Source organism: Scylla paramamosain, chromosome 2, assembly GCF_035594125.1.
Source record: "Scylla paramamosain isolate STU-SP2022 chromosome 2, ASM3559412v1, whole genome shotgun sequence".
In the NCBI taxonomy this organism is placed as follows: domain Eukaryota; kingdom Metazoa; phylum Arthropoda; class Malacostraca; order Decapoda; family Portunidae; genus Scylla; species Scylla paramamosain.
This window is the reverse complement of record NC_087152.1, coordinates 32,621,817-32,648,910: the sequence shown is the minus strand read 5'-3', so window position 1 is coordinate 32,648,910 and position 27,094 is coordinate 32,621,817. Positions and strand designations below refer to the sequence as shown.

General features: G+C 37.8%; 1 protein-coding gene across 2 annotated transcripts in view; it reads left to right on the top strand.

Moving 5' to 3' along the window:
* The window catches only part of LOC135113701 (tyrosine-protein kinase BAZ1B-like), a 39,350-nt gene that overhangs the window by 2,515 nt on the left and 9,741 nt on the right, over positions 1-27,094 (top strand). For both annotated transcript variants that reach the window (XM_064029221.1, XM_064029211.1), the window contains exons 2-17: positions 1,054-1,229; positions 2,557-2,653; positions 3,127-3,525; positions 4,123-4,867; positions 10,089-10,238; positions 10,992-11,108; positions 11,452-11,571; positions 11,775-12,589; positions 12,888-13,092; positions 15,158-15,277; positions 16,115-16,206; positions 18,669-18,788; positions 20,792-20,939; positions 21,209-21,347; positions 23,110-23,246; positions 25,099-25,275. In XM_064029221.1, coding sequence (XP_063885291.1) covers positions 1,054-1,229; positions 2,557-2,653; positions 3,127-3,525; positions 4,123-4,867; positions 10,089-10,238; positions 10,992-11,108; positions 11,452-11,571; positions 11,775-12,589; positions 12,888-13,092; positions 15,158-15,277; positions 16,115-16,206; positions 18,669-18,788; positions 20,792-20,939; positions 21,209-21,347; positions 23,110-23,246; positions 25,099-25,275 — 3,757 coding nt within the window. The remainder of the gene's footprint in view (positions 1-1,053; positions 1,230-2,556; positions 2,654-3,126; positions 3,526-4,122; positions 4,868-10,088; positions 10,239-10,991; positions 11,109-11,451; positions 11,572-11,774; positions 12,590-12,887; positions 13,093-15,157; positions 15,278-16,114; positions 16,207-18,668; positions 18,789-20,791; positions 20,940-21,208; positions 21,348-23,109; positions 23,247-25,098; positions 25,276-27,094) is intronic.

The window sequence follows — 27,094 nt, the reverse complement described above, 5'->3', positions numbered from 1 at the left end:
CTAAAGAACTTAATTAAGAATGAGGCTTTCTGAGAGAAAAGATTATAAGTGAAATCGTGCTCATTCTTTATTTTTGTTATATATATATATATATATATATATATATATATATATATATATATATATATATATATATATATATATATATATATATATATATATATATATATATTATTATTATTTTTTTTTTTTTTTTTTTTTTTTTTATAAGTATGTGTGAACAATATTGATATTATAGCACAGAAAAGTAGAAAACATCCACTTATTTACTACTTTGAAAAAAGTGAATGAAGATAAGATTTAAAAATGTTGGCTAACTTTTCTGTGATTTGATAAAGGTAAGATAATTAGCAACATAACTGTCATAGATGGGTGTTTCAACCACACAGTGATCTAACGTGGATAATCACAGAAATATATATGAGTTCGGCTGTAAGAAACATGGGATGAAGCAGAAGCACCATCTATTTGTTTCATCCTGAGCTTTCTGATCACTTAATTCCACTTAGTTGTATTGGTCATACAGATGAATCTTTACCTAAATGATATGACATGCGAATGCAGTGCCAGTGATCAAGAGGAACACATAATGTACTGCATAATGGACAAAGAATACCGTCTCTCACACTGGGTGAACTCCATGAACAGTTACAGATATCCTTATTACTTAATTGATCATTCCATTCAAAATATCCACCTTAATACATGTTTTCCATCCTCATGTCATTCATAGCTCACTTTGGTGTTCATCAACCTGCATCCCAACCATATCATTGTCTTAATGTTTACTGCAATATTTCTTGTCTTGCTTTCATTCTTCCTTAATTTTCTTCTCATTATACACACTTGGCATTTCTATTTTTAGTGCTATTATTTTATTTTTTATTTTTCTCATGTATTAAAGAGGCTAGCTAAGGCTTGCAAAAAAAAAAAAGAAAAAATTCCTTTTTATTGTTGCTCTTTCCTGGGAGGGTAAGTTTTTTTTTTTTTTTTTTTTTTTTTTTTTTTTTTTTTTTCTTTCCATCCACCCTTATGATTTCCTCTCCATTGCAGTGACTATGAGGACCGGCTGGCACTGTACAGTCAGAGCATCTGGACATGTCAGTGTAGTGGCAAGTCTGGACTGACTCACCAAGAGGCCTGGACCAGTGAGGCCAAGGTTCGGGTCCTCCTCAACTCTTCCTTCCCTGAACCACTCCTGCCACCAATCCTCAGAACAATTCACCACAGTGAGTCCATTCTCATGTCCAGAATTATTTATAACTTGATATAATCTTATTTATATCATGAATGGTAATTTATGTATCAAATCCTGACCCATGAAAGATTTTTTTGCTACTTAGGTATATTTAGATAAAGCACATGGGCAATAATGGTTATACTGCTTGACTTTATCATCTATGTAAGTATGGACTATCTCAAAATTATCTTAATGAGCTAAATTGAGGTGGTATGAGGTTTGCATTGTATGCAGCAAGTTAAGCCCTCTTGTGTGACATCATGCCACTCTTGGCAACTCAAATGTTTAGATTGTTGGATGTTACATACTAATTACACACTGGATTTGAATAATGGAGAACAGGTTCTGTCTCTGCTGAATCTTTATTTATTAAGACTTCAGTTTATTTAATTCATATTGTATTATATTTAACCCTGGTGTGCCTCATTTGACTTTGCTAAAGCTTGTACATAAGTCTGGCACTGCTTTAAGTTATGTAATTACTCAGTGACACACAAAGGTTTACAATGGTGAATTCATTGTTGTTTACATTTGACTTTTATTTAATCTTTAATAGTAATACTAGTTGTTGTTCTTTATAATTTCATCTTGCTATAATGAAAGAGAAACTCAAGAGTTTTTTTTGTATTTGTGTATTTGTAGGTAATTAATTCTAGGGACTCTAATAACTAAAAAAAATAATAATAATGCTTCAAGCATTCTATTATATCACACACACACACATACTTCATATCAGAGATGACAAGATTACTAGACAATATTGTCTCTTCCTTTATATTTACAGTATTCCTTCTGGAGACTCATTCAGTCCACCCAGATACTAATTAGGATAAGATTTTATTTTCCCTTTGCACTGCATAGCTTATGCTTTGTTAGTAAGTGGTAATGTTTTACTGGTTAATCAGTTTGTCAATGAGTTATGTTCCCTTGAAAAACATTAATAAAATTGAAAAACTGGTTAATTGCTAGTTGTTAATTGTTAGTTCCTTTGTTGAATTAGTTTTCATTGTTTCTGTGGGTGGTTTTTCACATATATATTTTTTATTGTTTATGCGAATTTTGTTTTCCTGAACTGTGAGAAAAGAATGCGTTCGTGTGTGTGTGTGTGTGTGTGTGTGTGTGTGTGTTTGTGTTTATTTATTTATTTATTTATTTATTTATTTATTATTTATTTATTTATCTATCTATCTATCTATCTATCTATCTATATTTATTTGATTTTATCTTTGAAAATGTGTAAATCTAACTTTCATGAAAGTATTAGTTAAAATGCAGGGTAGTATCTGTTATGTTAACTTTGGTTGTTGTGGGTGCAGGTACAATGCCTCTGGACCAGCTGGTGGAAGCTGCCTCAACACTGTGCTACTCTCGCTTTCACCCTGGGGAGGAGCTGACTCTGCTCGGTCCACAACCGTGAGTACTTGCTTGCCAAGTAGAGGGCATTGCAGTCTGCAGTGTGCAAGAATATGCCATCATCATTGAACTGTGACTGATGATTGTTCAGTGGTAGTAATTCTGGAGTTTCATTTTATTCAGGAAAAACTAAGATAAACTGCTAATGAATACATTTAAATCTAGATATTTTTTTGTTGATATTACTTTGTATATTTTTTGTATTACTTTTCTTGCTATTCTTTATAATATACCCTTGATGCACTTCAGATATTCACTACCTACATATTTAATTTAAGTAACTATATATATCTTTGATAAATTATTCTCTGCTTTGTGTGACATTTTATTTACCAGTGTCATTGTGGATACAAATGTACTTCTGGAGGTGATGTTTGAGATCATTCACAGAGCCATCTATCATCATCTCTGACACACTTTCTTTATCTGGCACAAGTAAATGCTGTAACTCGCACACACACTCATTCCCACAGGATTCAAGTACGGGTGCAGCGGGTGCGGGAGGACCCCAGCCACACCGTCAAGACAGAGAATGGCACTGGTGCACAGGTTTCCCTCACCACCCCAACCACACCCACCACCACCACCACCACCACCTCCACCACTTCACCACTTGTCAATGGGTGCAACAACAGCTCCCCTGAGAGTGTCATGGGTGGTCACATGGCCAATGGCACTGTAACCTCCAATGGCACCTCAGGACAGGAGGAGGCCAGTCCCCCTAGTGCTCCAGGGAAGGGAGGGGGCAAGGAGGAGGGGTCACCAGGCAGGAAGCGAAGTGCCCCAACCCCTCTCCTGCAACACCTGCTTTATGATGTGAAAGTCATTGGGGAGGACCGTGTTATCACAGATGTCCCTGCTACCCACCTCCAGTTAGTATCTCTCTCTCTCTCTCTCTCTCTCTCTCTCTCTCTCTCTCTCTCTCTCTCTCTCTCTCTCTCTCTCTCTCTCTCTCTCTCTCATAGCTGACCTTAATTTTCTTCTGTACTTCTATTTTTTCATATGACTTTATTTTCAGTAACAGTAGCTATATTTTTTTTCTGTTGCATTATATACTTAAAAATATCAAGTGATTTTAAGACATTTTTACTTAAGTCTTATTCTCTCATGTACTTTAACTATTTGAAACTTTTTGTTCCTAAGGTGTGTGTTTTCATTCTGGAGACAGGCCTATCCCTGTCATTCAGTAATTACTTTGTCACCTCCCTAATAATGGTACAATTACCATCATTAATTTATTATATTTCTGAACTTACTTCCACTGTGTTTAGCATGTTCTCTCATTCTTAACACTTCTTATCTGCTTATGGTTTATCCTTCATCAAGTTTTGCAGGAAGACTATCAGCAGTATAGAAGACTTGAGGTTGAGGGAAAATGCAGACAAAGAAAGAGTGTTTAGACTTCTGACCATGATTATCACATATCACCTTCATTTCCTCCACAATCTTTCCCTCTTTTTCTACTACAGGCGTACCTACCGTGTTCCCCCAAAGGAACATTTCCGGCTCTTTGTGCGTGCCAATGCTATCAGGCAGCGGTCCAGTGCCTACACACCCTGGATTGTGACAGAGGACTTGGTGAAGCGGTACAGTATCCCCAACAAGCTGGCTTCTATCTTCACCAATCCTAAGGTCAGTCCTGTGGGTCGAAAGCGGAAGGCTGATCCAGCAGCCAGCGAAGGAGCCATCAAGAAGATGAAGGCAGTGGAGCAGACGGATGTCAGCCTAAAGCAACCCAAAGTGGACCCACCACCACCCTTGCAGCAGCAACAACAGAAGCAGCAGCAACAACAGAAACAGCAGCAGCCACCAGCCAAGGGTCGGCCAGGCCGCAAACCAGGATCAAAGAATAAACCAAAAGATCCCAATGCACCAAGGAAGAAGCCCGGACCTAAGCCGGGATCAAAACGCACCCCAAGGACACCTAAGACAGACACATCCCAGCCATCAGCTAGGGTGAAAGTGAAAATAGAGGCAAGTGACAGTGATGATGATGTGGCTTTGGCAGTATTGGCAGGCCAAGCCAACCGCCAGATCAAGGTGGAGAATGGAGCAGACCAGGCCCCCAAGGATGCCACCCGTCAAGCACTTCCTCGAAAGCGAGAAATCAAGATGAGCCAGAAGATGCGGCAGGCAACATTGTTTGACATGCGCACCCCCACAAAGAAGCCTTTGGCCACTCCACTCACTCCCAGGAAGTCTCCCCATGGCAGGGTGAGTGTTGCATATCCATCATGAAGTCTAGATGGTAGTTAGAGATGTGCTCATCATGATCATACTCAGATCAAGAATGACATATTTTATTGACATATTTTATAAGTGTTTTAGAAACTGTGTGTGTGTGTGTGTGTGTGTGTGTGTGTGTGTGTGTGTGCGTGCGTGCGTGTGCGTGTGCGTGTACACGTGCACGCAAATCTAATGGTGAAAGTCAGTGTGGGAAAATGCAGAATTATGGAAAACTGAAAAAAACATTGTTAAAACCACACTTTCCAGTCCCTGCACAAAGCTGCCACACCTGGACTAGCTTCCCCCTAGTCACCTCCTGCACTCCTGCATGACTGGGTGCAGGGCTTAATATGGGTTACTCAGGTCCACTTTTGACTCGTGCATCCTTCTTACCATCAGTTGTAACACCAGGTTACACAAATGAGATCGTCAGTCTGTTTTACCCACTCACAGTCAAGGCAAATGCTACAATTAACTCCCACAGCTGTGAAAGGATCAACAACCACATCTAGGAAGAAACAATTATAATGTGCAACAACACACATGCAGCCGAGGAGTGCTGTGTTACAAATTAACTACACTGCTTGACAGACTAAATTGGAGACTTCTATGCTATTTAAGTGGGCTGGAGCATATGGCCAGTAATTACTCACTTATCCCTTTAAAGCAACTGACCTGACTAGCTGTATTCCCACCCCAGTCTCCTCCAAATAGTACTGTGTGTCCCTGTATGTCCGTCTCTTGTAAGCGCTGGGTAGTGAGTAACTGGGGGAAAAGTTCATCAAACACTCTCCCACTCTGCTGCTGTGGGGTGAGGAGGGTATAAGAGAAGGTGGGGGTGGGATGTGGTGACATACATACATACACCCACCCACTTGCTGCACTGCATCCCGCGCTGGCTTATATGAATAAAACACATTACTTCTGAAAATTCTAATGATTAAACTAGGGGGCTAGATGAATACTGATTACTTTATTGTCTAGAACAACTCATTTACTAAATGGGTGAAACTCAAATTGAATGGACAAGGGGAAGTAAGGAAATTCATGTGGGGAATATGAGTGACTGCACAGATAGATATTATGTCAGGAACTTAGGGCTGGGTAGGCTACATATCAGAGACGTGTCCAAGTCTTGTTCCCAGCCTGTCTCTCTTCTCTCTCTCTCTCTCTCTCTCTCTCTCTCTCTCTCTCTCTCTCTCTCTCTCTCTCTCTCTCTCTCTCTCTCTCTCTCTCTCTCTCTCTCTCTCTCTCTCTCTCTCTCTCTCTCTCTCTCTCTCTCTCTCTCTCTCTCTCTCTCTGCTTTGTACTCTCACTTCTTTCATTTGTTCTTACTTCTTCTCTTCACTTTACATTGGCTTATTTTGTTGCACACAACACTGTACACTGCAGCTTTGAAATACATACAGTTGCCCGTCACCACTGGTAGGGATTAGGTAACAGACATTTGTAAATGTTGAAAATCTACTATTAATTGATGTTTCCCCCATAACCTCTATAGCATCAATGGCATTTTAATGCTACAACACTATTTGCTTGAGCATCAATGGTGTTGATTTATTGCCACAAAAGTAACTATAGCAACCACTCCCTCACATATTGGACATGGTAGGCAGTGATTTCCATACTGTTGGGAGTCCATTTATGTAGAATTTGTGCCAGGTTAGATGAACTACTGTACACCATGTATTTTTTGTCATTGTTTGACTGGGAGCCAGCCACACACCCTTTTGTAACTATGGCAGTGGTGTATCTGAGGATAGTGATGATAATGGTGCAATAAATGAGCATTATGAGCTTGATTTTGTTGGTAAAGAATCCTCAGATAGTGTTGTAACATTGTTTTGTGTTATCTTAGGGAAAAAACAAACTGAAAATCAGCCAATGGCAGCATGTGTTTGAGCTCTACATTTGGCTCTAGATTTTTGTTTGGATCACTTTGTGTGGGATTGATGGCCTGGTATATAGATAGAATAAAAATGAATTAAATATTATGGTGTGGCCTCTTGCTCCACCCTCCTTATTCACCAACTTGACAGCCAATATGGTATCATCACCACATGCACTATCCTTCTACCTCCATATTGTCATTACTTTGGAAAGCACACTTGTTTTGTAAATATAGTTGATACAATCCAGTTTTTTTAAACAAGCATGGCAAGGTGTCTTGGGAAGATCTCTTTGGAGTCATGGTGAAAATATGACTGATATTAATATGAATGTGGTCTTGGTGTGAGGGCAAGGGATAGGGACAGTGGGGCAGTCATAAGAACATAAGAAATAAGGGAAGCTGCAAGAAACGACGAGGCTTACGTAGCAGCTAGTCCCTGTATGAAATATACCTACCTATTTCCATCTATTATCCCCATCCATAAACCTGTCTAATCTTCTCTTAAAGCTCTCTAATGTCTAATTGTTTTCCTAGACGGAGTTCAGAGCTAACTATAACTCCTAAATCTTTCTCGTACCCTGTACCTACCAGAGTTTTGTTGTTTAATGTGTACCTACTGTGTGGGTTTCCTCTACCTACGCTAAGTACTTTGCATTTGTTGATATTAAACTGCATTTGCCATCTCTCCGTCCATTCATTCATCGTATCTAAATCTGCCTGCAAGGCAATGTCATCCGATTCTGACCTAATTAATCTACCTATCTTTGTGTCATCTGCAAATTTACTAACATCACTACTAATTCCACTATCCAAGTCACTGATATTTATTAGAAATAACATTGGCCCTAATACTGATCCCTGGGCACCCCACTGATTACATGACCCCACTCGGATTTTGAGCCATTTATTGCAACTCTTGTTGCTTGTCGCCAAGCCATGACCCTATCCAGTCTAACACCTTCCCATCCATCCCGTGTGTCCTAACCTTTCTCAGGAGCCTTTGATGAGGTTTTCAAATGCTTTACTAAAGTCCAGATATAAGATATCATAATTATCACCATTATCTACTGCCTCGTACACTTTACTGTAAAAACTTAACAAGTTTGTCAGGCAAAACTTCCCCTTCATGAAGCCATGCTGTGACTGATTTATAAAGTTATGTTTGTCTAAATGTTCCCTAATGTTCCTTGCTATTATTGACTAATATTTTACCTACAACTGAAGTTAAGCTGACAGGTCTATAATTAGACACTAAAGTTTTATCTCCTTTCTTAAAGATGGGTACTACATTAGCCTGCCTCCACATTACTGGTACCTCACCTGACTCAAGTGATTTCCTAAAGACAGAAATTAACGGCTCACTAATAACCTCTTTGCATTCCTTAAGTACTCTAGGATATATTTCATCTGGTCCTGGTGTCTTGAACTTTTTTAGCCTATTTATCTCCTGTACCACTATCTCCCTAGTTATGGAAATATCTGTCAGCCTCTCATTCTCATCTCTAAACATCTGTTCACTATCTGGCATATCCTGCATGTTTTCCTGGGTGAAGACAGTTAAAAAATACTCACTCAGAATTTTACTAATCACCTCCCCAGAACTAACCAGCTCCCCATTTGCTGCCTTTAATGGACCTATAGTATCCTTATTCTTCGTCCTGTATACCTGATAAAAATCCCTTGGGGTCCGTCTTCGCCTGGCTGGTTACCTTTAATTCATAATTGCCCTTAGTTTTCCTCATTAACTTCCTGTTCTAACTAATTCATTATATTGTGACCTTAACACTTCTTCACCTGCCCTTAATCTCTTATACATACTTCTCTTATGCCCTATATAATGTTTTAATCTAGCAGTCATCCATTTAGGGTCATTTTTCTGTGAGCTTATTGCCCCCATACGGGATATTTGCTAACTGACCTGTATGAACTTTACAAAATATTTATACAACTCATCTACATTTACTTCACCTAATCTCCTCATCTCAGCCCCTGCCATCCTCTCCACTCCCTCATCTACTCGCCTCAACCTCACCTCTCTCATTTCAGCATGACCTGACCTTCCAACATACTCACACCTATCTCCCCCTCCCTCTCTCCTCCGCCCCTTCCGGACACATCTTCCCTCTTGTCCTACACCCTCACGCCTCACCTCACCTCTCTCATCCTGCTTTATCTCTCTCCACTCCATCCTGGACCTGACCTCACCCTGCATCCATTGCCAGTCAACTCCTTGGAGGTACCTTTTTAATTCCTCAAAATCTGCTCTCCTAAAGTTAGGTATTTTACTAGTGTTTTTGCTTCTAAAAGTTTCTTCCCATTTTAAATTGTACCTAATTTCCCTATGGTCACTGTTACCTAGCTGTCCTCCAACCTCTACCTGCGTGACTGCTTCCTCCCTGTTAGTAAGAATTAAATCTAGAATGTTATTCCCCCTTGTGGGTTCTACGACTACCTGTTTTAAAAAATTATCCTGAATTACCTTAAGAAATTCCTCTGCCTCCTTGTTACCCACCATCAGACTCCAGTCAGTATTCCTAAAATTAAAATCTACCACACATACCTTACTGTACCTGCCTGCTCTATTTATTTCGTGCCACAGTGAGGTGTTAATTTTCTTTGTACTGGTCGGTGGTTTGTACACTACTTCCAGTACTACTGACTGTGATCCTTCCTTAATATCTACCTATATCGACTCTGCTTTGTTTTCTGTTTTAATTCTACTGTTAATACAACACTGTAATTTGTCCCTAACGTATAACACGACGCCTCCTTCCCTCCTGTTGTTTTCCCTATATTTATAGAGCAGTGTATAACCATCTATCTTAACCTCTGGATTAAATACTTTTCCTGACATATCTATAGCCATGAGAAATGTACACAATATACAAGCATTAGGAAATTTACAAAATCTGTCTCCAGAAATTAGCTAGATTGGCAACATTACTGGGCAGCAGAAAGCAAGTGTGTGTGTGTGTGTGTGTGTGTGTGTGTGTGTGATGTGATTTTCTCAAGATTTGAAATATTGGCAATTTGTGAAAAAATATAATCCACATACATTTCCGTTCCAGTGCCAGTCCTAAAATAATTTAATCTGTGAATGTTGAGGGCCAACTGTACTAAAATGGACTATAGGATGCAAAAAATTAAATACTTAACTGTAAATTTAGGAGAGGCAGTTGCTTTAAGAAAATGTTTGACTCAATATCTATCTATATACCTGAACTGATACCTGTTCCTTAGAATTTTTCACAAGGCATTTTTTCATTGCTGTTATGAAAGGTTGCATCATGGAACCACTCTTTTTTTTTCTCACCTCAGACCCCAAATCCTGAGGCAGTGATGCGGACACCCATCATGAAGAAAATGGCGCACCAGTATGCCACCCTGAAGGGTCTTAAGGGCACTGGCCGCAAGCTGGTGCACACCATGGACCAGGTGCTCAAGAAACTTTCCCTCCAGCAGATTGAGGTGTGTCATTATGTTGCTCTGCCTTGCCACTAATGTGCTGTGTGTTCTACTCGTGTGTAAATTTGGACTTTTCTGGAGGAAAGTATGATTGTGTCGACACTTTAGGAGTTGAATTTATTTGTTGATTTATGTTGTCTTTATTATTATTAATTAAGTTATTCATTAATTTTATTTTATTTGTGTGTGTGTGTGTGTATATATATATATATATATATATATATATATATATATATATATATATATATATATATATATATATATATATATATATATATATATATATATATATATATATATATATATATATATATATATATATATATATATATATATATATATATATATATATTATTCCCAGTCTTGTGTTATAAAAAGTGAAACCTTGTAATTCATAAAGTTATCAGGACTTCATATGTTAATAACTCTTAAACATGATTCATTCATAAGAAAAATTACTAAAAACTTTGCCTAGTCTCAAATTTTAATTATTTAATGAAGTGAAAGATGTATAACTGATCAAAAAGTGTCTACATGATGCATTTTTGTGAGGAATGATGTCCTGTCATAAGAAAACTGGGCACATCTATTTGAAACTCCAGCACTTTCTTCATAGAATGGCATCTGGCTCAATTAATTTCAAATTTGATTCCAGGGTCTTAACTAACCACATTTCTTGCTAGAAAACATGGAGCTGAAGAACTGAAAACTAGAAAAATCTTTTAAAACAGACCTTTCTCTTCTTTCTCACTACAGGTTATTCCTGACCTTGAGCTGCGTGCCAACATTCTGAAGCGACATGACCGCATGCTGGAGCGGCGTGTGCTGGCCAAGATGACGCCTCAGGAGAAGGAGAACTACATCAAACAAAAGGTGGGTACATTGTTATTATGATGTGACATAAGATACTTTTAAGAAACTTTTAAAGTTATGAATAAATTTATTTGCCTTTTGTCCCAGTTCATGAATGATATGAAAGACTGTAGGATTGGAATTTGATTTCCATACATTTAAGAGATTTAAGTAAAAGCTATAGTGATATCCAACATGTAATATTTTGGGGCCAAGCTGCAGGAGGGCAGTGTTAAAAAATACAGTGATATACTTAAAGGAGTTGTTTAACATAGCATCTGTAACCACACAAAGACGTGGTAATTAAATTAATACATGACCTTTCCCACTTACTCTAATGTTATCCTTCCTACATGTCACACAGGCCAAGGAGGAAGCTGAAAAGCGGCAACAAACTAAAGAGGAGCTTAATCGCAAGACAGAAGACAAGCTGCTCCCTAACCTGAAGCCCCTTCCTGCTCCTCAAATAGTTCCCACCCCTGAGGTAATGTCCAAGCCTCTACACTTTCTTTGTATCATGTATTTTTTTCTGTCTTTTTTTCCTATCTTTATGCTATATATATATATATATATATATATATATATATATATATATATATATATATATATATATATATATATATATATATACATACACACATCACTATCTAGTAATTAATGACCGATAAATTTGCATTTTGTCAACAGGAAATCCCTAACTCCCTGTTCGGTGACATCACAATGGTGGTAGAGTTTGTAGAATGCTACAATGAGATTATCAAGACTGACAAGAAGAACTCCATCTCATGCAGTCAGCTGATGCAGGCACTGGCTGCTGGGCCAAAGGGCTTTCGCTACCTGGCAGAGGTGATGTGCCTCCTGCTACACATGGTGGTGGCTGATGACCGGATTGGTAACAGTAAAGAGTTGGGAGTGAAAGTGCGCTCATTACCTGTCCACTACCAGACTGCTGCTGAGCTGGCCCGCCTCTGTCTGAGCCGGAGGGACTTCTCTGACACAGCCAGCCAGCACTCAGATGACAATGCTGAAGAAGGGGAAGAGCAAAATGAGCTCTCAGAGGGACTGATTCACAAGCTGGAGAGCAGTGAACTGTATGAACTACAGCCAGCTGAGATAACAGCAGTGCTGAAGGCTCTGTGTCACTGTGTAAATGCTTCTGATGCAGCAGCCGACCATGTGGAGGAGATAGAGGAGAAGGCCTACCAGCTATACAAAGAGCGGGCACAGATCAAGAAGTCAAACATGAAAGAGGAGATGGAGCGTAAGAAGGAGCGACGACAGGAACGTCTCAAAAAGAAGATGGAGCAAAACACTACTAGAAAGTCCCCTGGTCGTCCCAAGGGTTACAGCCCCCAGAAGGCACCCATAACCATTGATAGCTTCTATAGCAAGAAGGAAGAGCTGGATATGTCTTCTTCAGCCCAGAGGGAGAGACGAAAGCGCCTCACCCCAGAGGAGGTGATGAAGGAGAAGGAAAAAACCAGGAGCCAGTTGAAAGAGCAGTAAGTTATTATGTTATCAGTTCATCTTTATGAAGAAATCTGAATGGTTAGTGTTCATTAAGCATTATTACATCATTTGTAGATCTGTTTTGATACCAACAGCCTGTTGACATATTGGTTCTTACATTTAGGCCTTGCGTTTGAATTCCAGGTCAGAAGAGATAATGTGGTTAGCTCTTTCCTCATGAAAATTGTTACTTACCCTAGGAATCTTTGATCTCGCAATCAAAATGTAGAAGACCAGCATTGATATATTTCAAACCACCTAAGTAACAGTTTTTCTCATCACCCACTCTAGACTGATGAAAGAGGAGGAGGACAAGCGGAGGCAGTTTGTGGTGGTGGAATGTGAGCGGGTAATGTTGCAGAAGGAAATGTTGATTCGCCTGCAGCCTCTTGGCCTTGACCGTAACCATGACCGCTACTGGCTCTTCAACAACACCACGCCTGGCCTTTATGTAGAGAAGGGCTGGGTTGACCATCACTCCACCTACTGCACCCAGGTTAGTGTAAGAAATCAGTTTTTCTCATTCACTCCCCCCTCCCCAAGCTGCTAACTCTGTACAGGGGCCTTATCCATCCATGTATGGAGTATGCTTCACATGTCTGGGGGAGTTTCACCCATACCGCTCTTCTAGACAGGGTGGAATCAAAAGCTTTTTGTCTCATCAACTCCTCTCCTCTGACTGACTGTCTTCAGCCTCTCTCTCTCACTGCCGCAATGTTGCATTTCTAGCTGTCTTCTACCACTGTTTTCATGCTAACTGCTCTTCTGATCTTGCTAACTGCATGTCTCCTCTCCTCCCATGGCCTCACTGCACGAGACTTTCTTCTTTCTCTCACCCCTATTCTGTCCACCTCTCTAATGCAAGAGTTTACAAGTATTCTCAATCTTTCATCCCTTTCTATGGTAAACTCTGGAACTCCTTGCCTGCTTCTGTATTTCCACCTTCCTATGACTTGAGTTCCTTCAAGAGGGAGCTTTCAAGACATCCTTCAGTTTTTGACTACTGCTTTGGACCCTTTTCTGGGACTGCCATCACAGTGGGCTTTTTTTTTTTTTATTGGATTTTTGTTGCCCTTGGCCAGTGTCCCTCCAAAAAAAAAAAAAAAAAAATGGGCAAGAAAAAAAACCCTACCCTGTAACACACATATTAATGATAAATTAATCAGTTCTAGGCCCTGCTTTTATTGTAATGATTGTTTCATATAATAAGCCTTGTTTAATGTTTTCATATTACGATCCTGGTGACTTACAGCAGATGTGTAAGTTTTCCTTTGTTATGATCTTGGGGAAACACTGTGGAATGTGCCTGAGATTTATAATATTAGAGATCACGTATTGGATGGAATGAAGGGCTTTTATAAGGAGGCAGTGCTTTTGTAAGGATGTAGGGAGAACTTGCTGAAAGTTCTACTAGGCATGCAGGAGTGCAAGTAGAACATCTACATATTTGATTAATATTTTTTATAAATGGTAGTTTGGGAGAAATTAAAAGATAAAATGTTTGATATTGATGTAAGGATGAAACTGAAATGAGTGAGATGGATTATGGTAGCATGTTTATTTGTAGATGACACCATACAGTTTCATAATGTGTGTGTATGAGACAAACTAAAGTTGAATCTTAAGAAGGATAAATTAATGGTATTTAAGAGGAATTAAAGTTGTATGATTTTAATAACTAGACCTAATAAGGGGAGTGTTTCAGAAGTGGAAAGATGTGAGGTGATTGTGTAATGAGAGAGGATTGGATGAGTTACGAGTTTGTGTATTTGAGGGCAGTGTTAGGTTAACATGGTGAAATAGGTGAAGCAAGAGTGAGGACTGTGAGACAAGCTTATCATAGGATCATTTGGAAGGGTTATGGAAAGGTGAAATATGTCCATGGATGTAAATAGGTTTAAATAATTGAAATCTCCTGCCATAACATGGTGAAATAGGTGAAGTAAGTGTGAGTGCTGTGAGACATAAGCTTATCATAGGATCATTTGGAAGGGTTATGGAAAGGTGAAATGTGTCCATGAATGTAAATAGGTTTAAATAATTGAAACCTCCTGCCATCATTGATGTATGGATCAGAGATATGGAATAGCTTGGAGGAGTTCAGAGTGCATGTTGTGGAAATGTGTTATTTGAGAGAGGTGTGTGGAGTGACAAGATGGGAAGATGATAGGAATGATGTTAATGATAGATATTTTATAAACACCACTACAAATGGAGTGAAAGGTAGAGTGGTGGAATTGGTGAAAAAGAAACATGCTGAAATGATTTGGCAGTTCTGAGATAATGAAGAGTAAAGAGTTTGTAAAGAAAGCATATGTGAGTAAAACTTAAATTGATAAAGGGAAAGGAAGGCCTGTTCAGAATTGTCTACATGAATAGATGAGTGAAGGAGGTACAAGTAAAAGTTGATCAGCTGAACAAGCAAGAAGAGCATATTTGGATAGGGAGAGGTGGGGGGCTTTTGTACCTTGGCCAGACCCTTCAGGGGAAACTCTAAGATAGATATACGTATAAGCTTGGTTCATACTGCATTGACACTTAAGTTGTGCCTTCCTTCACAGAATAATTGGAAAAGCTCACAAGAGTCTTCACGTCCTGATAACCTACAGGAGTCGAGCTCAGACTCAGATGACAAACCCCTGTCAGCCATCAAGGAGGAGCTGACAGGAACCTCAAAGAAGGTATGGTGGTGGAGAATACAGGGGTGAAATGTGTGACTTTTTTCCAATCAAATCTAACATTTGGCTTAGCGCATTTTTATTATTGCTCTTTTATCACTGTTCTTGATACACCTGTTGCAGACGACAAAGACGGGGTTGTTGATTGTACTCTTTTTTTTTTTTTTTTTTTTTTTTTTTTTTTTTTTTTTTTTTTTCCAAAGAACTATCATGCATTGTACACATTATTATATGCATTGTTCATCAGTCATACTTGATGTGTGTGCACACATATATTTGTTGTTGTTGTTATTATTATTATTATTATTATTATTATTATTATTATTATTATTATTATTATTATTATTATTATTATTGTCTGTTATTGGCTGGTAGGAGTGCCATGATGCCATGTTTAGAGCATCACCAGTGGTGATACCATCTTTCAAAATGGCACTTACCTAGGCAGATATCACTCCCTTGTCTAGTCAGTTTGCTCTCATATAACAAACTTTTAATCTTAGTTGGCAGTACAAAACTAGGTGTGTGTCCTGATATACCATTCTGTGTGTGTTTGGGGGCAAAATTTTGTATAATATAGAGTATTATCTCTATTTCCTCTAGTTTCTTGAATTTGGTAAATTTCAACATTGATAGTGTTAGAAGAATCAGATTACTCATGTTATAGAGACTACCTCATGGAAACATTGTCATTAATTGCATTTATTTCTTTTATTATTATTATTATTATTATTATTATTATTATTATTATTATTATTATTATTATTATTATTATTATTACTATTATTATTATTATTTATTTTTTATGGGCTATTTATTTACTTATGCATATTTTTCCAGGAAAGTCATCTGGGGCGACCAAAGAAGCAGGCAGTAGATGAAAAGACTCAAACATTCCCTCCAGTTGGACAGAACTTGTGGTTTTATTATGAGTGAGTAGCAGGAAAAAATGAGAGAGAGAGAGAGAGAGAGAGCTTTTCTACTGTGCCACTTCAGGAAAATATAAAAGTGCTTGGCAAAATTGGTATTGAATGGTTTATTTCATTAATTTGCAGTGGGATGACTTGTTACAAGTCTTCAGTAGCCTTTAAGTTTTTTATATGAATGTGTTTGGGGTGTGTGTATGCATGCATGTCTGCATGTGTGCTTGCATGTCCACATGTGCACATGCTCTCATCCATTTACCCTTTTTTTTTTTTTTTTTTTTTTTTTTTTTTTTTTTTTTTTTTGCCCATCTTTTTATTCCATGTGATATAACTAACGCTTTTCAGAATTGTACTTCCTAAACTCCACCCAAACTTTTCCTCCATATCTTCCTTCTAATTGTATTCTTCCCATCATGCCATACCATCATTGTCTCTTCTCCTGTCAACATTTCACTCCTCATCCTACTTAGTTGTGTTGGGCAGGGACAAAGGAAAGAACAAGTATCATATTCCTTGGCTTCCAGCCATGTGTTTCATTCACCAAATTTCCACCCAACAATAACTCCTCTCGTATCCCCTATTAAGATTGTATCCAGAGTTTGAAACCCTAAACTCATGGTTTAGCATTACGTGGTTAAACACTACAACTCCTGAACTTCCTATCATCACTTTTAACCCCTTCCTTACTGCTACTCTATGTGAGCACGCTTGCAATTTAACTCCACACACCACTGTTTCCCATGAGCTGCCAGGTGGTACAATGTCATTGCATCATTATTTTATCATTACAGTGTTTATATATTATGTTCTTCATATATGTATTTTTTGCATCCATACATACTGACCATGAGATGCACATGGGGTGTGAAAAAAGCATAAATATACTATTAGTTACATAACAAATAGATTTAGTAAACCTGCATCATACTCTCTCTCTCTCTCTCTCTCTCTCTCTCTCTCTCTCTCTCTCTCTCTCTCTCTCTCTCTCTCTCTCTCTCTCTCTCTCTCTCTCTCTCTCTCTCTCTCTCTCTCTCTCTCTCTCTCTCTCTCTCCATGAAAGAAGAATAATTGTACTATTACTTGTCCGAGGGAGGGATGGTACTAGGTCACTGGTCAGAGAAAGGGTCAACTAGCAGAATAAATAGCCTGCTGCACCTGGGCGAAGGAGAAAGTGGTGATCCAGGCAAGCTACACTCCACTTAGTCCTTCGCTGTGTCATCACAAAAACTCACTTCACTATCATTTTCCAGCATATGTTCCTCTTCACCCTCACTAAGCTATTCATCAAAGTACCCAGTCATCATCAGACACTTCTAGGTCACTATCACCTTGCAACATCAAAACAAAAATCTAACCCACATAACTCCAGTTTTGTAAGAATTAGGCAGAAGACACTCCATGCTATAGTGTTTTTATTTTTTCAAATCACAGCATATGCATCATTATGTTCATCAAATTCAAAATATTTAACGTAAAATTCACTAAGCAACATCTTGGAGTCATTACATCATCATGAAACAACATGTAATGGGAATGAAATATGAATGATAGTCATGAGATTTTGGCTGAGTGCATGTGTCATCCAATCACATAAACCGCAGTATTAGAAACCTTTTGGGAAGATTATCAATCTACCCCTTTCCATGGAGAGTCTTCTAGGAAAGGCACTTTCTGTTCAAGATATTCACAGACACTCCTCTGAGGGAGGGCAGGGGACCCAGGGCTGCTGGGGATGGCTCTGCCTGGGACAAGTGAAGATTGCTTTGTGCTTTTTAAACAGTGGAAATGTTTCCTGCTAGGTATGATTTTTGATGTGATGCCTAGAAAGTCTTACCTGATCCTGTAACTAATTACTAATACAATAACTCAACAAAAACAATGTACTATAGCACGAAATAACCAAAGGGGTTGGTGAAGAGGTGGTGCTAGGCTGCTCTTTGTGAGGGAGTGCCATTAGTTAGTTTTTCTGCCATGTGACTTTTTTGTGACCTGCTTGAGGAGGCTCCCTGTGTTTTTCTGCCATGTGACTTTTTTGTGACCTGCTTGAGGAGGCTCCCTGTGACTGATAATTTAAAGTGTTTCCTAGGTGGGAATGGGGAAGAGGTTATTTGGTAATGAAGATGTTTTGTCTCCTCCTTAGAAACTCCATATTAAATGATGTCACTGGTACATATTGCTTATGGCAGTGTGTAGAAGCTTTTTTATGTTGTTGCATGTACACATTTTGGACTGGCAGTAAAGAAAGGGTTAATCATGTCTATGGCCTCCTATTCTCTCCCACTGTTTTCATGGTACATTAATTTTCTTCCCATTTCCATACATCATTCCCACCCGTCAGCCATTTTCCTTTGATATGACCACCAGCCACTCTTTCCATCTGTCACTATGATTGAGTACTACACACCGTTACATTACATTATGACCACCTCTCCCTCTTTCCATCTCTCACCACCACTCTCCCTCACCAGTAACATGGAGAAGGTGGACGAACTGCTAGCAGCTCTGGCAGAGAAGGGCCACCGTGAGTCTAAGCTTAAAACATCTCTTGTGCAGGTGAAGAAACAGCTTGAAGCTAACCTAGCCACCAAGTAAGTGTGTGTGTGTGTGTGTGTGTGTGTGTATGTGTGTGTGTGTGTGTGTGTGTGTGTGTGTGTGTGTGTGTGTGTGTGTGCAGTTGTCTCTTACTTTTTTATTTATTTATTTTTCCATATTTTTTTAAAGTTATAACTCAGGACTTGTAATGTGATGTCATGTTTCGCTTTAGTAAGATTGATTTGCCATCTCGCAAGATTTTAAATCTGTCTATATCTTCATTTTTATTGTGCACAAATTGTTCCTTATGATTTTTTTTTTTTTTTTTTTTTTTCTCTGACAATACATACTTGTAATTAAGTGACCTCTGACTTGAGAGGTTTTATAGAACTTTCAACATTATCAGCAGACTATACTGTACTACCTATGTTTTGTATTTGGTCTGTCAATATATGAGGCAGGCAAACCCACATGAGGCGGCCCAGACAAGGTACTGTATATAATATAGTAAAATTTGTATTAGCCCTTGCCTTACAGGTAATCCAATTAATTTCCATTTCCATCTCTGTAAATATGTCAAACTCAGAAAATGCCAGAAGATAGTTTTATATTTTTTTAAATCCATTTCTTTTTGTAATTCTGAATACAATGATGTACTTTCCAGCACACTATGAACCTTGAGAATAGAGTTATAGTGTACCAAGAGTTTCTTCCCTGACACAGGGTCTGAGAGAAGACTTGAATTTGCACTTTGCAGCACCAGTCTGATCCTCCAGAGTGGATTAGCACTCTTATCACTAGCATAGTGAAGAAATCTTAGTATATTATTATATATGTCTCAATTCCAAAATTTGGCATGTATAACATGTCACCCCTGTTCCAATAGTCATGTCTTAGTTTTTCTAGAAAGGATCATCATCAGAGTTAGAGCTATGAATGTCAGGGGTTCATCACCTATTAGGTTTACCCATTCTTTCTTGTGAGAGCCAGGGAGCACATCATGGGTTTCAGCATACTTGGCATAATATCTGTTAGTCTCAGTCACTATATGGTCCAGTAAATCATTACTTAGTTGAGCCAGAAAATAATCACAGTCGTGTTGCACTTCAGGAAATTCATTAGTTATTCCAATAGGCTCACTAGCAAACACAGGCATATTTGAACAAAAATTATCACATTCGTTCCAATGAAAATTGCCTTCATATGCAGCAGCACCTGTGGAACCTTGTGCTGCAATTCTGCCACGCCCACATGATCCTCTGGTTTCAGCATGTGAGACTACCATGCTTACGTTTGCGTAATCTGCTATGTGCTCCTGAGACAGAGGTAGACGGACACTCTGAAGCATGTTCTTTGTCTCCCGCAGTATCTTCCTCATGATTACTGCTGTCTTCACTTTCTTCAGTCTCTAGATCATAAACACTGTTTTCACTCTCATCAGTAATATCAGCATCACACCCAGATGATATGTTTATGTCACTATCCATGTTGCTCCCCTCACTTAGTGGGTGTGCTCCACCCCCATTGTCACGGGAATTATCAGATGTTGTCTCTAGGACGGAATGAAGCTTAATGAGACTGAGCTGAAATAGCAACAGTGGCAACTCAGTTAGTGGAGAGAGTTACTAGATACTTACAACTGCCTTTCAACTTGAGTAAGCAGGAGGTAAATAAATAAAAACATGTGGTGAAAAAAATCGTGATTACTGAAACGACCACCGTCCCTCCAGACATGGTGATACAGTCGTTCATGGACAATCACCATGTATTAAGGGTTAACCTTCTTCCAAACCCCATGTCATTAAGTGCATTCACTAATGCTGCAAAAGTCTTTCTGTGTACTATTAAAAGACAATGGAAGTTATTTGTTTTATTAAGATAGTAAGAATTTTCTCATCATGTTTTCCTAAAACAGGCAAGTATACTTGATAAGGTACCATTTATAGTATTTTTCTAGAACAAAGGTAATTGTGAATTTTCATTTTACTTATCTTTAACATTATGTTAAGACATTTTTGCCATGATAGTTAATCTCCCCATTTCTCTCCCTTCCTTAAAGGTGGGAACCACTGGATGATCTTGAGGATGGAGCACTGCAGCTAGTGGAGACTCTAAGGGAGGACATCATCCAGATTGAGCGGGAACTAGCAGAGGGCTGGCTTGGGGCCGTGTCAGATTTTGATGCTTGGGAGGCTAAAGCTCTGCAGGTGAGAGAGAAAATAGGAAAGGATTGTTGCTAGATTGCAGAAAGTTTAAGGAAATTATTGATAAGGGCATTTTGTTAGAGGATGAGAAAGCAGTTGGGAGATAGACTTGTGAACTCAGTTCTAAGAAATTGATAGGGTTAGATTCATGTGACATGATACACCTTACTGGTGTATTTGAAAAATCACCATGTATTGCTAAATTCATCCAATATGTATTTTTGTGTATAATATAATTTTTATGCCTGTAATGCATTATTTGTTTGTTACAGGCAAACACACTGCAGGAGCTTGGAGAGTGCTTGGTGGAGGCACAGAAAAACATGCACAACAAGTACCTCAAGGGTATAATGCAGCCCTCTAAGAAGTTTATTCCAGTACCTGCAGCAGAAGGCTCTGAGGCACCCATAGGTATGTCCTTTTGCCCCTCACACTGCAGGGGGAGAATGTGCTAAGACTTGAGTTACCACAAGTGAGGCTGCATGTCATTCATACCGTAGAACTTGATCTCATTATAAAGTACAAATAAACATGGGCATTGGAGTCATTATAGAGAAGGGTGACCTAACTTTTTTAGACTGAGAAGTTTACCTAGGATTATGCCAGGACACTGCTTTTGAAAGGCAGAGTGTAGCATGCAGCCTAACATGAAGTTCTCCAAATCCCAGGTACATAGAAGTTTGAATTTGAAAAGAAATTACATGATTCACATTTTCATATGTTCAAGCATTACAAGTAATGAGAATGACCTTATATTACTAGTACATGAAATGAGAGAAAATCTACCTTGAAAAATCAGTAACAAGTGTATAGCTGTGGTGATCCTTTCACACTGCTGGGCAAAATGTTGGCAAAGAAGTGCACATGACAAACATTAGTCTGTACCCTTGGTGTGGCTAAACCTGAAGACAAAAACAATATTTCCTTTTATTTGTTGATCATTTTGATATTCTCTTCATCTGTAGTTAATTCTTATTTGATCAAACACCAAATATTTGAAGACCTTACTTAACTAAATATGTATTTGTTATGTTATTTATTCAAATCTTCCTATTGACTGTATTAAGTTTTATTACTGAATCTATTTACTACTTAATTTGAGAATCAACATATTGTTATCTCCTTTCTAAATATAGCTAGCTGTATTGAGCTGTTCCTTCTCATCCATTCTGATTACTAACCTATTGGATCTTGTATACGTCACTCTTGTTATATCTGTTATGTTACTTACACACTTCTGTCAGATCCCTGCTTAATCTCTACTGAATGTAAATTCAAAACCTTTACTTTCTTCAGGAAAGGCTATTAACTGCACTGCTGTCCTTCCTCTGCTTTTATGAATTGTGTTTATAGTATGAGTTTGATATGACAGATACCTTATAGGATCAGTTTGTTGATAAAGCCACAAACAAAAAGGCACATATTGTGGAAACACTTACGGATCCCTTAGTCTCAATATTTGTATTGTCTCTCCACCAAAATAACATGTATCTTGTATTTTTTTATTTTTTATATATTTATTTTTCTCTGCAAGTTATTGATTGGTGGTGACATCTACCAACACCAAAATTCTGATAGTAATGATTTGACATTGTGTTACAAGTATTGTGGTACTGGAAGGTTCATTGCAGGAACTGGAAGGGTTTAAAAGGTGCCTATCACTCACACCACCATCTGGTTCGCTTGCTTCACATTTACATTCAGTTTATCCATTTTGTGGTATGCCAAATTAGAGGGATGTTATGGACTATCTTTGGCAATGTGATGAGGTAAATTAAATATAGAATAGGTAGTCTGTATTGTTTGATGAAGACAGCAGTTCTGAGTGAATGACAGTGCCTATCTGCTGGAGTCTGAGAGGCCAAACTGAGGCAGAAACAGAAGAGAAGGCTTGTGTTCAGTTGGAGGACTACATATTGAAGATTTGTATCAATTATATGGTTCTAGAGGGATTACCGATTATGATGAAATTATCCCAGAAAAGTGATAGGAATGAAGAATGAGTGAGTGGTTCTCATGTTAAAGGATAAATTTGACATTGTTTCTGCACTTGTTACATTATAGTTTTCATGACCCTTTGGGCTCTGAGAAGGAAGAAAGGATAGCTTTGGAACAGTTCTTCAAACATAATTATAATTATCACCAGTGTAATCCTTGTTATCTTTTTCTGCAGAATATGAGGAGATGGAGAGCACAGCAACCCTGCAGTGGCGTGAGGCTGTACTCAATTGCCAGACCTTCTCCCGGATGCACATGCTTGTTGGAATGTTTGACTCCTGCATTAAATGGGAGAAATCTATTGCTACCAAGGTGAGGGGCTCAGTACTGGTCTGCTGGAGAGATACTAACTTCATGCAGTATTTACAGTAAAATCCCTCTTATCCGGCATCAACGGGACCGCCGACATGCCGGATACTTGAATAGAAGTGAAATTATGTCCACAATCACCACCCTACACTCACGTATCTTACCATAACAAAGATCAGCTGATCTGATCAGCTGCTTAAGTGTAAGCACAACACGCTTCCTCTTTTCTACAACTTTAGGCATGATGAAGGCGTCAGGCGATAAACAGTGCACACGCAGGACTGAGTCACTGAGTAAACACAGTGCAGTGGGCCGCGGGTGGTGCGAAACAGTGCGCTCTGGTGGCGAGGGGACAAAGTATGCCTCGCGCGGGAATTTTAATTGATTTTATGAGTACACATTGATTTTTTATTGATTTTAAGGCTCAGGGAAAAATGTGCCGGATACTCGAATGCCGGATGAGAGGGATTTTACTGTATTGGCTCTATGATGGGAATAGTGAGATGAGAGGGAGCTAGTATAGAAAGAGTGAACAGAGAAGAATAAAGAAGAGGGACGGAGTAATAGAACATAATTGTATTACTTTATTCATTAGTTACCTTTTTGTTTGATTTTCATTCACTTTAGTGAGAGAAAACTTTTCATACTCTCGTAAGATATATTGTCTGAAGATTTGAGACATCAAAACTTCAAATATGTTCCTGTAATACAGGCTGGATTCATATTTTGCCAGTTTTATGCAACCTGTTTAGAACACAAATTTCATTAAATTAACTGCATTAAGGTTTCATACTTTTATACAGCTTTTTGTTACATTAATGATTAGCATAAAAATAGAAATATAATCAGATATGAAAGACACAATGTTTGGTTATATACCAGTAAAATGCCTTGGAAGGCAATTGATGAGCAAAGCTGTCTGTCAGTAAGGGGTATTTCAGTAAGTGAGAGAGAGAGAGAATTTCAGGCACCGCACACATCACACTTCCTAATATGTAGATCACTCTAACTCAAAACTTTGTGACAGCCCAATGATTATGCTTTATACAATTGGATAGCAAATTTCATTCTGCATTCAGTTGTATGTGTCTGCTCATGTTGAGACAAAAGGAAGTTGGTTAAAATTGCAGAAAACTGAGTCACTTTACAAAAAGTTTTATACTGTATTTTGTGCATGTGCAGTAGTGTTGCAAATTTGACATGCTTTTTCATTTGAACTTGTATTACTCTTAATATCAACAAAATTTAAGCTGATTTATTTTAGTTGAAAGTTGGAATGTTGACTTTGTGCATGCACTGTGCTACTTGAAAGTTGACATAAGGAATTTTATTAAAATTATAACAGCATGACACCTCTAAGGTTTCATTAAAATTAGTTGAGTAGTTTTGAAAAATCCCATTTTTAACACCCTTCTACTTTTCCCAAATATCCATTGACTTCACCTAATAGAAGAGATGAAAACTATGTCATAAAATTGATGGGGTTGTGCTATCACATGATGCTAATTTCATTATGATCAGCCATGTAGTACAGAAGATATTAGTGTTTGAGTAGTGTTATGGTTGGGCCAGGATGCTCAGAATGAAGCAACAATCTCCATAGTAAACTTTGCTTTGCTCATAATTATGGATTTTGCTCCTGGAGATTAAATAATTTCAAGTGATACTCAACCAAAGATATAAAACTAAATTTTCAGCTTTCAAAATATTGTTTATGTACAAACTTTTGAAGGCAATCTCCCATTCTGTTACACTCTCACCCAAAGCATTCATGTTCTTTCCCTCTGCATGACTTAGTCCCACCTGGAGACTGCTTTTCACCACATTCTTATTTCTTGTGGCTTGTGATCCTCAGAAGTGTAAAGTGTGTCGGCATCAGAACAACATGACACCTTTGGCCATCTGTGACCGCTGTGAGGTGAGCTACCACTGGAGTTGTCTGCGGCCTCCCCTCAAGGATGACCCGGAAGAACCCTGGCTCTGCCCTGGCTGTCGACCCAAACCAACCAACATGCAGCGGGAAAGAAGAAAGGTGAGTCATCAGAGGAACATGGCTAACATTACTTTGTAGAACTGTGTCTGAAAATGTACTTTTATTCTTAACTTACCACATAGTATGGCTTGCTATAGAGTAAGCAAGATATTTACAATATAGAGAAAATACATTGGAGGTAAATAACTGTGACATTACCTAATACATGATGGGATGTGAGATGTTACATGTTAGAAGGTGGTTTGTACCACTTTGCCTGAAACAGAGATAGTACAGAGATATCACTATCCTGAGGTGCTTAGTGTCATCTGGGGATGGATGAGCTTACCTTCAGTCACTAGGTAGGATGAAAATCCGTTGAAAGTGAAGAGTCCTTTCAAACATTGCTGTCCAGCCAGTCTAAGCGGTGTGGGAGGATGACCGATTTGGTAGTCTTTATAATGTTGTGGGTGATGAACATATTTGAACATTTATTCATTGCTTACATGTTGTACAATATTATATACTAAATCAAAGTTAACAGTTATTTACATCTATAGCATGCCTTTCTAAAGCTAAGCTTTTTTAGGCAAAATCAAGAAAAGAAAAAAACAGCTATAATGATAATGCCTAATAATAATAATGATAATAATAATAATAATAATAATAATAATAATAATAATAATAATAATAATACCAACAATAATAATAATAATAATAATAATAATAATAATAATAATAATAATAACAATAATAATAATAATAACAACAGTAATAAGAAGAATATTAGAAATAATAATAATGACAAAATATTACCAATAATTACAAGTATTATTATTGTTTTTACAATTATTATGCAACATTAATAGTTATAAAGTCAATAATAATTATGATAGCCTAGAAATAATAAAGATTAAAAATCGGTAATAATAATGATAATTATAAAAATTTGATTCAATTCAATTCAATTCAATTGTATTGAATTTTGATAACAATAACTATAATAATAATAATAGTAGTAATGATGACAATAATAATGATAATAATAATAACAATAATAAAAGTAGTAACAATAATAATAATAATAATAATAATAATAATAATAATAATAATAAAAGTTTGTACATTTAATAAGTATGAGACAAGAATTTTATAGTATACTCAGTAGGGAAAAAAAAAAAAAAAAAAAAATTCCATCCTTAGCACTGGAGGAATTTGTACCTCAGGAGAGGGAGTGTGTTTGTGGCTTGAGGTGGATTGGTGTTGTCACAAGTATCCCTTATGCAAGCACACACTTTTTCCACCATCTTAGCGTTTATAATTGTAAGTGCTATTTTGATTCATGTTTATGTCACTGATCTCAAAATATTATTTGCACTGCAGTGCCATGATATCAAATATTGACTCTATTATGGTATTGAATGAGTCACAGTTATTTTGTAAATTTGATGTTATACCATGAAAAAGTAATGAAGTTATTATTTTTTGTTTTATTTAGTTTTTGTTTAATTTGATGTTTTATCAGCTTTCTTTCCAGCATGGTAGGCCTTATATTACAAAATAATAAATGTTTTCCTGTTTATCAAAGAAATATAATGCAATTTATACTAAAAGTTTAAGCAAGGGTGGATAGGCACAGCCTGACTTGAGTGGACAGCAAGTGATGTAATATCCAACTTTGGGGCATCATGGAAAACTGATAGATTTATCTGAATGCAGGATATATTGGCTATGAGGGGCAGTCAATGGAGAATGACATGGCCGTATAGGTAAACATGCGCATCGAACTTGCAACCTGTGAGGCTAACATGATCATCAAAATCTGAGCAAATTTTGGTCAGCTTTGACTGCCCTGTCACTGCAGTTAAGTAAAGGATGT